General features: G+C 43.6%; 1 protein-coding gene and 1 pseudogene across 1 annotated transcript; both read right to left on the bottom strand.

The window, feature by feature from the left end:
* Window positions 1-3,795: 3,795 nt before the first annotated feature.
* LOC135619536 (uncharacterized) lies at window positions 3,796-8,381 on the bottom strand. Its single transcript, XM_065121642.1, has 3 exons — window positions 7,671-8,381; window positions 4,146-4,217; window positions 3,796-4,047 (listed from the first exon to the last, which is right to left on the bottom strand). The coding sequence occupies exons 1-3, from the start codon at window positions 8,334-8,336 to the stop codon at window positions 4,045-4,047; spliced, it is 741 nt and encodes a 246-aa protein (XP_064977714.1). The 5' UTR covers window positions 8,337-8,381; the 3' UTR covers window positions 3,796-4,044.
* A 788-nt stretch (window positions 8,382-9,169) lies between these two features.
* Window positions 9,170-12,491, bottom strand: LOC135620398 (AP-1 complex subunit sigma-2-like; annotated as a pseudogene).
* Between the last annotated feature and the right edge of the window lie 756 nt (window positions 12,492-13,247).

The following is a 13,247-nucleotide window of genomic DNA, read 5'->3' as shown; positions in this document are numbered from 1 at the left end:
AATCTTGCTCTGGAATTAGAATCGAACCATTTGGCCTTTTATGCTTCTAATTTTATTTGTTTTTTTTTTTAAATTTCATTACATCAATAATCGTTAATTCGAGACGTATTATTTGTGTAACTATAATTACTTTAGTTGGTAATGTCAAATTTTCTCCTACTGAATGCTGGTTGGTAATCTTGACGTCGAATATAAGATGAGAGTGTTTAGTCATAATGATAGCGTCCAACACACACACCCGAGAGAGAGGAGAGAGAGAGAGAGAGAGAGAGAGAGAGGGTAGCTGTGGGAATATAAACGTACAAGGCGAACGCAGTGTTCACCTGAATACGATGAAGATACCGCAAGGCAATTCTAATCATCCCGCCACAGCGGTTCTTCCGGCCGTTCCACCGCCACTCCACCTGTAGAGGTCGCGGTGATGGTGCCTGCAACGGAAGGATCGGGGATGGTCCGTCGGAGAGCAGATGCACCGCTTCGCCGACGGAGGCCGCGACGAAGCCGCCTCCGTTGCCGACGTCGGCGGCGTATGGCCCCGCAGCCGCCCCATGGCGTAGCTGCAGGAAACCAGGGGATGACACATGCCTCGCTGCCGGTGGCGGTGCACGAGAAGGAGAAAGAGAGAGAATGGAATTTGTGGGGGTGGGGAGAGGAGGATAAGAAGAGCTTGCTTGGGTTTGGATGTTACGTAATTCGCTTGGGGGGGGGGGGGGTGAGGGATGGGGGAAGAGAGGACTCGCCATGGGGTTTATGGTTGCGTTTTGGCTGTGTGTTACTTTTGCCTCTTATTCTTGCCTTTCTCCCTCTCAGGGCATGAGGACGCATTAGCTTTCTTCCTTGGTTGGCTTTGGATGACCTCCTAAACGATGCTTTCATGCTGCACGTAAACAATCAAAAGGAAAACTAAGAACACAATCGAGCATCACAATTAGAATAAGACAATGAATTAAATATGCCTGCAAAGAGAACTCCATTAGTATCTGTTGGGGGGAAATAACTTTGAGCCGTGGCCTCGGGGCCGACGCGTCTCGGTTCGGGTCCGGACGACGGGATCTCCCTGAGGCGTTCCTCGAGCCCGCTGAGGCGGTCGGGTGCGGTGTTCGATCGGGACGGTGTAGCCGTCTCCTCCGGGCAGGAACTCCTCGCTTGCGCGTCCGAAGGGGACCTTCGGCTTCGCACCTGCACAAAGGTGGGACCGAGGTGCTCGGCCCGACCCCTCCGACGATCAAGTTAGCAGATGTGGAGGGGGTTTCAGATGAAGAAGTGTTTTTGTGTGTCTGTCCCCTCCCCTCTCTCTGATGAACGAGAGGGTATTTATAGGGAAGCTTACTGCTTCCTGAGCTGCCCACTTATAGGGAGCAGGCTGGTAGCATCTAGCTTTGTGTTGGCGTGGCGTGAAGAACTGAGCTTTGGCAGGATGTTAATGCGCTTCGGTCGGCGTTCCGATCTGCATTGACCAGGTGCTGTTGCGTGAGGCGTCATCTGACGTCAGCCGAGTCTTATCATAATTACTATCCTCATCATATTCCCCCCCGAAAAGAAGCTATGCGTCGGTCGTTGTAACGGGAGTCCAAGGCATGGGTTCAGCTTTCAGGTGGGCTGGCGGCGTAGAGGCGGTCTCGGGGAGCATGAAGTTGAGGAGCACGAGGCAGGAGGGCTGGCCGCGCAGACGCGGTCTCGGGGAGCATGAAGCCGAGGAGCACGAGGCAGGCGGGCTGGCCGCGTAGGTGTGTCTCGGAGAGCATGGAGCCGAGGAGCACGAGGCAAGCGGGCTGGCCGCACAGGCGTGTCTCGGGTCATGGAGCCGAGGAGCACGACGCAGGCGGGCTGGTCGCGCAGGCGTGTCTCGGGTCATGGGGCCGAGGAGCCGAGGAGCATGATGCAGGCGGGTTGGCCGCGCAGGTGTGGTCTCGGGCATCATGCGGCCGAGTAGCACGATGCAGGCGGGCTGGCCGCGCAGGCGTGTCTCGGGTCATGGAGCCGAGGAGCACGACGCAGGCGGGCTGGCCGCGTAGGCGTGTCTCGGGTCATGGGGCCGAGGAGCCGAGGAGCACGACGCAGGCGAGCTGGTCGCACAGGTGTGGTCTCGGGCATCATGCGGCCGAGTAGCACGACGCAAGCGGGCTGGCTGCGCAAGTGTGTCTAGGGTCATGGAGCTGAGGAGCCGAGGAGCACGATGCAAGCGGGCTGGCCGCGTAGGCGTGTCTCGGGGAGCATGGGGTTGAGGAGCGTGACGCAGGCAGGCTAGCCGTGCAGGCGTGTCTCGGGTCATGGGGCCGAGAAGCACGACGCAGGCGGGCTGGCCGCGAAGGTGTGGTCTCGGGCATCATGCGGCCGAGTGGCACGACGCAGGCGGGCAGATCGCGCAGGCGTGGTCTCTCTGGCCTCATGCGGTCGAGTAGCACGACGCAGGCGGGCAGACCACGCAGGCGTGGTCTCGGCTCCATGACCCGAGGAGCCGAGGAGCCGAGGAGCACGACGCTGGCGGGCTGGCCGCGTAGGCGTGGTCTCTCTGGCCTCATGCGGCCGAGTAGCACGACGCAGGTGGGCAGACTGCGCAGGCGTGGTCTCGGGCAACAGGCTGAGGAGCCGAGGAGCACGACGCTGGCGGGCTGGCCGCACAGGTGTGTCTCGGGGCATGAAGCCAAGGAGCCGAGGGGCACGACGCAGGCGGGTTGGCCGCGCAGGCGTGTCTCGGCTGAAAGGCCTCGGACGACACGGGCGTTGAGTCGGCTGGGGCACCATCGGGCGGCGGCAAGCCCGGGTCGTTGAATATTCGCCAATATCGTTTGAAGGTCGTGGCAGGGTGTTCGTCACGATGGTCTCCGTGCGGGGGAGGTTCCCCCGAGGCTTCGGTCGGGTGTGACCTCTCAGCCGTGGGCTCATCTGAGCCGCTCGGGTGGTCACCCGACATTCCGGGCCCTCCTTCTGGTGCCAATCTGTTGTGGGAAACAACTTTGAGCCGTGGCCTCGGGGCCGACGCGGCTCGGTTCGGGTCCGGACGACGGGGATCTCCTTGGGGCGTTCCTCGAGCCCGCTGAGGCGGTCGGGTGCGGTGTCCGATCGGGACGGTGTAGCCGTCTCCTCCGGGCAGGAACTCCTCGCCTGCGTGTCCGGAGGGGACCTTCGGCTTCGCACCTACACAAAGGTCGAGCCGAGGTGCTCAGCCCAACCCCTCCGACGATCAAGTTAGCAAATGTGGAGGGGGTTTCAGATGAAGAAGTGTTTTTGTGTGTCTATCCCCTCCCCTCTCTCTCTGATGAACGAGAGGGTATTTATAGGGAAGCTTACTGCTTCCTGAGCTGCCCGCTTGCAGGGAGCAGACTGGTAGCGTCTGGCTTTGTGTTGGCGTGGCGTGAAGAACTAAGCTTTGGCAGGATGTTAATACGCCTCGGTCGACGTTTCGATTTGCATTGACCAGGTGCTGTTGCGTGAGGCGTCATCTGACGTCAGTCGAGTCTTATCATAATTACTATCCTCATCACTATCCATCCCAAACACAACGATCCTAATTCAAATTAAGTAGATCGAATAGACAAGTAATATATAAAAGAAATCTGATCCACTGTTACAACTCTAAATCCAATTATCAGATATACTAATCAGGCTTAAACAGATCAAATAGGCATGGATATCCCTAATCACAATACCAGTTGTGAAGTGCATGGATATGAATCGAGACCAACTGCGACAGGGATGTGTTTGTTTTCCCTGCAAGTTTGTGCATGAGAACAGAATACTTTTTGTTCTTGCAAGTGGCCTGACCATGGTAACATGATAGATAAATACCAAAGGGGATAGAATGGAGGCTAAGCCATTCAATAAACATTCAAACACACAATCAAATCCTCCATGCTAACGTGATAATAATAGTTGATGATCACCTGTCCCAATAGCTACATGCACCGATTAATTTACAATGATTTCCTTTGTGGGAATTCTAGACTAGGGTCTGTGGCTTACAAACATGCTCTGTTTCCCTTCATATTATGTATACTTTCATGAAGTGTCCACTGGAATCCCCTCTGCTGCGAGCAACAGACATCACTGAACAAGGAAATTTGGATCCATGTGGCATCAGAAGTCTATGGTAGATTAAGTCCTCAAAGTAGATATTACTTAATGATGCTTGTCAAATTACTTACCTCAGGGTAGCAGTCTTGACTAATGACTTCCTGGGTGTTTGGATTAACAGTCACTGCACACGAAATCTTTCCCTGCAAAAATGTACATAATAGCAGGTAATTACCCGAAGCTTAAACAGAGAACACATAGTGAATCGATAGTTACTCTAAAGTGCTCGAAGAAGAAAATGATTAGATTGAGCAGCACATTTTTGGGAGAAATGAAATGTAAAGGCCACAATTTCTTGTGACACCTTTGATGGGATGACTCATGACCTAAAAGATTGATATATTTTCACATGATACTTGATTCTTCTTTTCCCATCAAGGATAACTAGATACTTAAATGTGTTCAGCACATTTTTTTAGCAAAGTGTATTATTTGAAAAGAGATGGGGTCTTCTGTAAATGGTTTGCTCTCTTTCTCCTCTTTTTTACTTTCTTTCCTCTAAATTCTACTTCTCTCTCGTTCTAAAATCACTTCAAATTCTGAGAATGAAAAATCCTTTGTTACGCGCATTCACCCTCCAATGGCTCGCCTGTTGCTACTACTTGATGAGGATCTATTCAATCAGATAGCAAACGAAGCAACCAAGTTGTCACCTGGTTGCTCAACTGCCAACAATCTCACAAGCATGTTGCAACAGAGTCCTTAAGGATTAAGCCTCAGGGAGAGAATATTCTTTTGAAAAGGTTAATACTTAGGAGGCACACCTTGAGTCGGCAAGAAGATATTGAGATGATGTAACGCTAAAGCTCTCAAGACGTTCAATTATGTACAAAGATGATAGAAATTTTAGGTTATGCATGTAAAATAGTGGCCTTGTTTCTCATTGATGATGTTTCATTTACACATCCCGGGTATGAGCTTAAATTTGCCTTTTTGTTTAACTACTCAAAACATATATACATATATATTTGGTTGAATGTAAGACACATTTCCAGAATGAAGCTTAGCCCCCAACTTATCCATCTTTTGTTTTGCTGTCTTGTATGCTTGCTACTTCAATTTGGAAACAATCTAAAGTCCAACTTTAACCATCCAAATTAATCCAAAGCCTATCATCTGTGAATTTGGGGTGAGGCTTGGTGCCATGGTAAGATTGCTCCTTTGAAACTTGAGTTACCAGTTACGAAAACTGCTTGCAAGGATATGGCAGCATATATTAACCAGGAAGCTTGTGCACTGATCACCCTTATTGCCTACATATTACCCAGTCAATTTCTCCAATTATGCCCTAGTAGGCATTCTTATTCCTACTGCAATGGCAGGGGCCAATGCAGCAATCATCCAAACATTAGTCTCACAGAGAGAGTTGCTCTTTCAATCTCACCAAATCCTCCATCAATGACAATAGAAAATTTTGTTGCTTCAAAGTCCTGCACAGGGCATTAATTCCTTCAATCTCGCTCCATGTTCACAGCCAAACAGAAGATGTTAACCTGATGCCAGGCAACAAAAGCAGCACGTACAATCCCTGATTGCTTTGGTTTCACCTCTCACTAATTCTAATCCTAGAATAAGTCTTACAATCCTCACATGACTCATTACTGATTGAGAAAAGAGACAGGGGACAGTTCTAATAAGATGATCCAGATCCCAACTTCTGAGAAGCTTATCGTCTTAATTTTTATTAGAAGGTTAATATTCAATAAAAGAACCCTTTCAAAATCCACAGTGAGTGTCCATATTTAAAATGATGCAACAGTGGCATGAACTGTACAGCACAACTAAGGAAAAACTAAAAAGATATAATGGTCTAGGACAAGAGCAAGGAGGTAACGTAAGAGCAAGGAGGGGTTCTTGGAGTAAAGAAACTATTTTTCGTTTTTAAAGATTTAATAATGTTGGAAGTGAAAAGAGCGAGGAAGGAAAAAAAAAAAACCTGCACCCACTCTGGTTCCAAGGTACCACCATTACAACTAGGGATGATAATCTAAAAACTGATGCACCTCATGAATAGATGATAGAAATACACCATTAAGGGATAAATATCAGATTCAATTGAGCTACAGGAATTACTCCTTAGGATGAAGGCTTAATACCTCCTTGCAACTAATGTGAAAAGGATGAAATTTCATTATAGAATAACATCTTCACTAGTTTTCCCTTTTTCTCCTCGTTGATTTTTAGTAAGTGAAATATGTGAGATGAGCTAATGCCAATAAAAAAATTCAAATCTTCTTTTAGCTAAGCTTAAGTTGGGTATGCTCATAATAAGTAGCTAAAATTTTCAAATCTTCTTTTAAGCTATATTTAGATTAGGTATGTCCATAATAAGTTGGTGCCGATAGCTTGACATTATGCGCTGCAGGAAGCGCTGGGTTTTGTCTTTTGAGGATCAAAAAGTTACTGTTTTGAATAGGATCACATGTTGTGGATGAGTAAGGGAAGTCTTTCCATCTTAAATGTTAGCAAAGAGATCAGAAAACTGATGACATTCTAGTTTCTACCATCAGAAAATTACTATTGAAGATCCATTGATTAAGATATTAAGATATCATCATCACGATGAAATATTGGTTAGTAGAACAAACTACTCGAACAGCGTTAAGAACCTAGAACATTTTATGACTCAGAATGGTTGCATAAATTTTTGAAATCACATGACTGATGCTTATTAGAGACTATGAGGTCACAAACAGTTAAAGTGCATCTGCTTTCTAAGTAAGAGGAAAAGCATATTGAATAAGATGTTACAGCAGTAAACTAGGAGTGATGTAATCAGTAATTCACAAAGTTGCTCATTAAACAGTGGGAGGTAATTATTACATTTCTGTATTGAATTAATGTATCATATCTATGTTATTCTATGAAATTGGGCTATGACAATGAGATATTGTTTCTTATCTAAGAAGTCTCAAGCAATCATAGAACATGACGAACAAAGAATGGAGGGTAATTATTAAATTCTGTATCGAAGTAATGAATCATCTCCATGTTATTCTATAAAATTGGGCCATGACAATGAGATATTGTTTCTTATCTAAGAGGTCTCAAGCAATCATTGAACATGGCGAACATAGATTAAGACCATTGTCCTCAAACTTTTATGAACTTGATTGATTGGAACCCATCCTTCTGCTAAGGATATCTACCAATGGGGACAAAAAGATTAAACATGCATTTGTTTTGAGTTAGAAATATAACAATGAATTAGATGACCAAAAAAACCCTTTCTCAAAGCAACAAAATATCTCTTCAGAAATAAAAGCCTGCTTGTCTTTTAACTCCTATCCTCCAAATTTTAGCTTGTCTGATGCTATAGTTGCTGGTCTTACACCACCACATGAAAATTTGCTCATATGACTGAAAAATGACAATTCTTTAACAGGATCATTAGCTCTGGCAACCAAATATATCTAATGTTATAATTAGGTTAATTTCTTTTCCTTCAATTCAACTACAAGAAACAAGAATCCGATGTCATTGGGTCATTATGGCACAATAATTTCATAGAAAAATAGAATATAGAGGAAAAGATAACTAGCAAATCAAACAATTGAGATGAAAATGAACAAAGAAGAAGTATTCGCAAAGTTTACCTGAACGGGGACGTCGATGAAGAAGAGTCGCATCCTGCCATCAACCTCGGTGACCGTGTTCAAGGGCAATGATCCCCTCGCGAGATCCTCGATCAGAGAGATGGCATCATTCAACACGCGGATCCCATCGAGCTTGAGCTTGGCGCGAACGTAGGAGACCCCCCGCGCCCTAATGTGACCACCTTCGGCCGTGACGGAGCCGAGGGGCCTCCCGCGGTATCCGATCGTGACAACGATGGAGCGGTAGTCGAGGGCGAAAAAGTCCGGGTTGCGGACCCTGAGGTCGACGCCCAGGGAGATGTCGAAAGCCGCTTCTGGCGGAGGTGTGATGTGGATGTCGTCGAGACGGAGGCGTGCAACGGTGAGCTCCGGGTCGGAGGGCCAGAGGAAAAAGGCGGCGGAGAGGAGTAGAACGAGGAGGAAGGCGGCGGAAAGGAGGGTGGAGGAGGATAGGAATGAGCCGCAGCAGCGGAAACATCCGCAGCGGCGCCGGCGGCGACGGGAATAGACAGGGAGGACGACGTACGCCGGGGATTCTGGGAAGTAGGGTTCCTGGAAGGCGGCAGACGCAGCGACAGGCACGCCGTAGCACGGCGGCGTCGGAGACGGAGGAGGTGGATTAGGGAGGAGTGGCGCCGCCGGTCCTCCGGTTTTCTCCATGCCCATCGTGTGAAAGGTGCGGTTCTCCTCGCGACTCACTTCGACCTCCTCCTCTTCCAACCAATTATATGTGTTTGTTCGTGTGCGGCTAATTTTCCTTCCGTATTTCGTTGTCTCTCATTAGTATAATCATACGGAGGATATATACTTTCTAATACTCCGTCGCTGACAGAAGATTCTACCTACCCTTTAATCGCAAGCCAGTTAGGATGCTGCTATGGGTCCTACGTCTCTCATCGCTGCGGATACCAGGACGGTAAATGGCTGGGCAACCAAACAAAGTATGACATGGTACTGGTAAATAGGTCGCTACGTGGGCCAATCGGGTTCTTTAGCTTAGGAAGGTCGGCCTAATAAAGCAAGTCTTAAGTGGGGAGGGCCCACCAGGTTGCAGTTACATGAACGGTCTGACACGGATGCAAACGTAGTAGGTAGATTTTATGGTGTTTAAGCAAACAGTTTAAACTAATTTCTAGTCAAAAGAAATGACTATTTGTTATATAATCGATCAAGCCTATCGAGCGTACTACAAAAATTGTAGCTTGTAGATTTATTCTTTTTACTCGAGCTCAAATTATTGGAGAACAATCTGGGTGGGTTTAATCGAGATCTGTTTTCTGTTTGGGTCAAGTAAACATCTTAAGTATATCCACCAATCCGAAGTCACAAAAATGAATGGCCAACGAAATATCATTAACCAGAAAGATTAAATATTTATATAATAATATTACTCACAGATTAATGGATGTCAGCCTTGTTGCTAGATATAACTGGCTAATTTTTAGGACATAAACACAGTTTCAAATGATAAGTTTCATCTTGCCAGTCTAATCACAAGATTGGAAAAAGAATGACACATATTTGCATAAAATTGTATACCAACAACTGAGCCAGGCAGCAAGAATCATAATTATGATAACACTTAGATTAGACAAATAAATTGAGGCTGTGAATTGCTTTCTTCTTCCATGGGCTGAAGAGGTCAAAAAATACATCAAACAGTAGAAAACCATCCAGCTTACCCTACTTGGCAACTGCAATCACATTGCTTGCGTTATCATGTTGCTTATTGAACTGGCTTCTTCCTTGGCAGTTTCCACCAGTGATTCCTGCAAGCCAGATTTAAATTGCTCAGGAACAATATTAATTTTTCAATTATGCCACCGGGGGTGGAAGATATGAAACTCCATGAATTAGTGACTTTGATTACTGGTACTAGTTCAGTGCAAATAGCATCATCAGAGCTTTCAATCACGAGCAATGTGTATATTAGCTCAAGGTTTATCTGGCTCAAGATAGCGAAAGAAGAAACTTTACGATAAAGAGCTACTACATGATAAAAGAACTTCTGGTGTCTACACTCATAGATAATGAGATGATAATCTGGAACTAAAATTTAATGTTCACATACAAAACGACCTTAATGGTCAACAAATCACCAAAATACAACAGAACGACACAAAAGGTAAATGCTTTGTTACAATCTTTGGTATTGTATGAAACAATGCTTCAGGATATTTTGTTTAAGCAGACAAGCTAGCAGGAGTATTTCAAAATATAAAAAAAAAAAAATCTAGGAGATCCAAAAGGGATGTTAAATGACTTCTCTGATGAAATCTGAATTGCAAGGTCATTTTCTTCATGGGTATAAGTGGGCCCAAACCACCAAGGCAAATGAAGATAACAGTTGAAAGGGACGGCATTGGTAACGTCATTTTGATGATAGAACGTTCCACATGCTGTCTTTGTTTTGATTGTCTTTCTTATTTTGAATCTTGCAGGACCATATCATTAATTGGTCAATTTATCATCAATGACTTGATGGAGTGGATATACATGGCTGATGTGCAAATTTGCTTGGAAGTTAAAATGCTAAGGAAACACATCTTCCAGTAACAGTTACCTGTGCAGCTATAAGACGTGCAACAGTTTTCTTGCTTGATTCCTGAAGTTCCCCAGCAATCAAAATTTCATCCAGGATATAGTATGCCTGCAAATATCTTTTGGTCATTAATAAAGAAAAGGAAGAATTTGGAGAAAACATGAGAATGCTGATCCATCTACTGTAAAGACATGACAGTACCTTATGGAAATTGAAGATCAAATCAAGCTCACATACCTGAAGGAAGAAAAGGAACAGTCAAAGTTGTACCTTACAAGTACTATAGTAGATTATTTAGTGGAAAAAACAATAGTGACTCACACTGCCAAAATAACGGTCTAGTATCTCCACAAAATGATGAATAATCTCAAGAATTTCCAGTTCGTTGTCATCTGGATCAATGCATATGCAGAAGTATAGGCTGGCATATCTGTAGATGTGTTTTATGAAACAAGATGTGGAAACTTATTGGAAAAAGAGAACCATCTAAAATTATCAAAACATAACACCATCATATGAAGCAACAGGTTAAAAATAACTAAAATGATGCTATCATACCTTCTGTACACAACTTTGTATCCCCCTTCCACTCAACAAAATTGCAAAGCTTTGGGCCTCTTGTCGGAATAAGGCCACTAAGCTCCCGGATGACCTTTTAGTGAAACAAAAAAAAATATAGGTAACATACACATTGTATACAAAACTGCACAAACCAGTACAAACAATAAGACCAAATCTTTTAGCCTTTTTGCTTCGTCTCTTCATTTATATTTTCCAAGCAAGAAAAATGTACGCTACACTGTACCAACAAGCAACAAGACTTATCACCATCTAGTTGCTAGATGGTTACAATCTGGCATGTTTATTCTACATAATACATAATATATGAGGAAAAGCATTTAAAAGAAAAGGCAGCATAATTTAACATTTCCAAAGAAGTGCATGATGAGTGTATAATAATGTCATGGGCAACATGGCTGGGCTATATAAACTACTAAAAGCAAGATTTCGTGTTGTATGTTGCGAAGATGAACGTAGAAGACCTTGAGCTAGACAGGAAGTTATAGACTAATTGATCCTATCAGAAATATAAAAATTAACCCATCTGAGTTGGGTTTGCTAAATAGTTTCAGCACCAGTTCTAGAGCATATGAAGAGGCTAAGATTTATCATAGTAATACTTGCATTCCTTGTTCAAAAGAGCATACAGTAAGTGATTATCAACTTTGGAGAATACCTAATAGAGTTACAAGGCTCGAACATGTTTGTCTTTTTATTTTTATTTTTATTTTATTTGGATAGGAATCTATAGAAAAAGGGTTTATTCTACCATATGAAGTCTAGAACCTCGGTTCTTCCAAAAGTTGTGGAAAGGACTGATAATACTTTTGCATCCAGATTTATCAGATTCTCTGAGTACTCCAACATTCTATCAGGACAGTTGGTTTTCTTCTTATGCAAGACCATCTTCTATATAGCTAAGTAATCTAAATAATCATAAGAATGAAAACAATTCTAGTCATAAGAAACATGAGTCCATTTCTGCATTGGATAAAGAAAGGTATCTTGGTCAAGAAATAATGATATTTGAGAAGAAAGAAAACAGTATGGTTTTCATAGATAACATTACCGTGGATCTTTCCTTTTGCTGTTATGGAGAATACCATTTTGTCAATCTCACTTTCCCTTGTCGACTAATAAGAATTACAAAATGGATCTGAAAAGAACAAAAACAGTAGTAATTGCTTATCTGATAAAGGTATCTAAGCAAGTACCAAAACTAGGAAAGCTGATTCCTCCGCAGAATTAGATTTTAAATTACCAGCCTTTATCTCCAAGATTTTAACCAAACAAGTACAAGACTTCACCAAACTCCGTCAACTACAGATTCACTGAAACCCTAATTCTGAAACCAATTATGCAAATACGATCATAGTCAACATAATGATAACAGATTCTTCTGGTAAGTAATAATTTCATTCGGGTTTTAGCGACTGTAACAAACAAATGCATTTTTTTCAAGATTTCTAACTGAACAAAATACAAAACAGACGACGTCAGATAGAAAAAAATAGAGAAGGAGAGGGACTCAGAACCGCATTTTCCCAGTCGGTTCAAGTAAAACCATTCGCGCCAAGAGAGGTCCGGGAGAAGAAAGGCCGTAGAAATCGAGGCGTTTCAGCAAGATCCCGAAACGAACGAAAGATTTGGATATCAAGAAAAAGGAAATGAACGCAAAAATCGACGAACTGCGCGAAATTCGTGTAGCGACGAGCCATTTGCATGATATAATGATTATAGATGCCAAGATAACGCGAGCGAAAGGCAGATCAACCGAGGAAAGAATGAAAAGGGATATCAAGAAACCGGAGACGAACCATCGTCGATCGGGATCTCCGCTCCCCTTTCTTCCTTGGAGCAAGTTTTGTGCGCGAGCGACGAGATTTAACGGATGTAATTATAACGCCATATCGGCCGAAACGTGACATATCACAATGCCTTTGCCCGTTCTTTCCTTATAACATCATTTATTCGGTCTTCATTCATTTTTTTTTTTGTCCAAAAAAAACCCTTTTTATATTTTTATTTTTTGCTTAAGGGTCCTTAGAAAATTTTCTTTCCCAGAAAGTCCTCAAGAGGGTTTACCAGAAATAAACGAAGGAAAAAAATAGGCCTCGATGATGATTATTACTAAAACAAATATTCAATGTTTTTCCAGGTTTTAATTTAGAATAATTATTAAAACAAATACTCAATCGCCAACCCTTTAATTAGATTCAATGTTAATTTTTCGTTACAATACAATACATGAGGTTCCAATCAAAGCGGGTATGAAGTGATAGTGAGTGCTGTTTAACTTAACTCCTTGTCTTATGCATAGCAAGTGATAGCATAAGTAAATAAATAAGAACACGTAGAAATTGTAAGATCATAACATGTGGAACTTTGTTCTACTTTGTTGCTAAGCTGACTTGAAATGTGTGCTATCTATCAGCCATCAAACCCCTGTTTCATGTACATTGACGAGTTTGTAA

The sequence above is a fragment of the Musa acuminata genome, chromosome BXJ2-8, assembly GCF_036884655.1.
Source record: "Musa acuminata AAA Group cultivar baxijiao chromosome BXJ2-8, Cavendish_Baxijiao_AAA, whole genome shotgun sequence".
Lineage (NCBI taxonomy): Eukaryota > Viridiplantae > Streptophyta > Magnoliopsida > Zingiberales > Musaceae > Musa > Musa acuminata.
The sequence above is the reverse complement of the archived record's forward strand: the minus strand, read 5'-3'. Positions and strand labels throughout refer to the sequence as shown.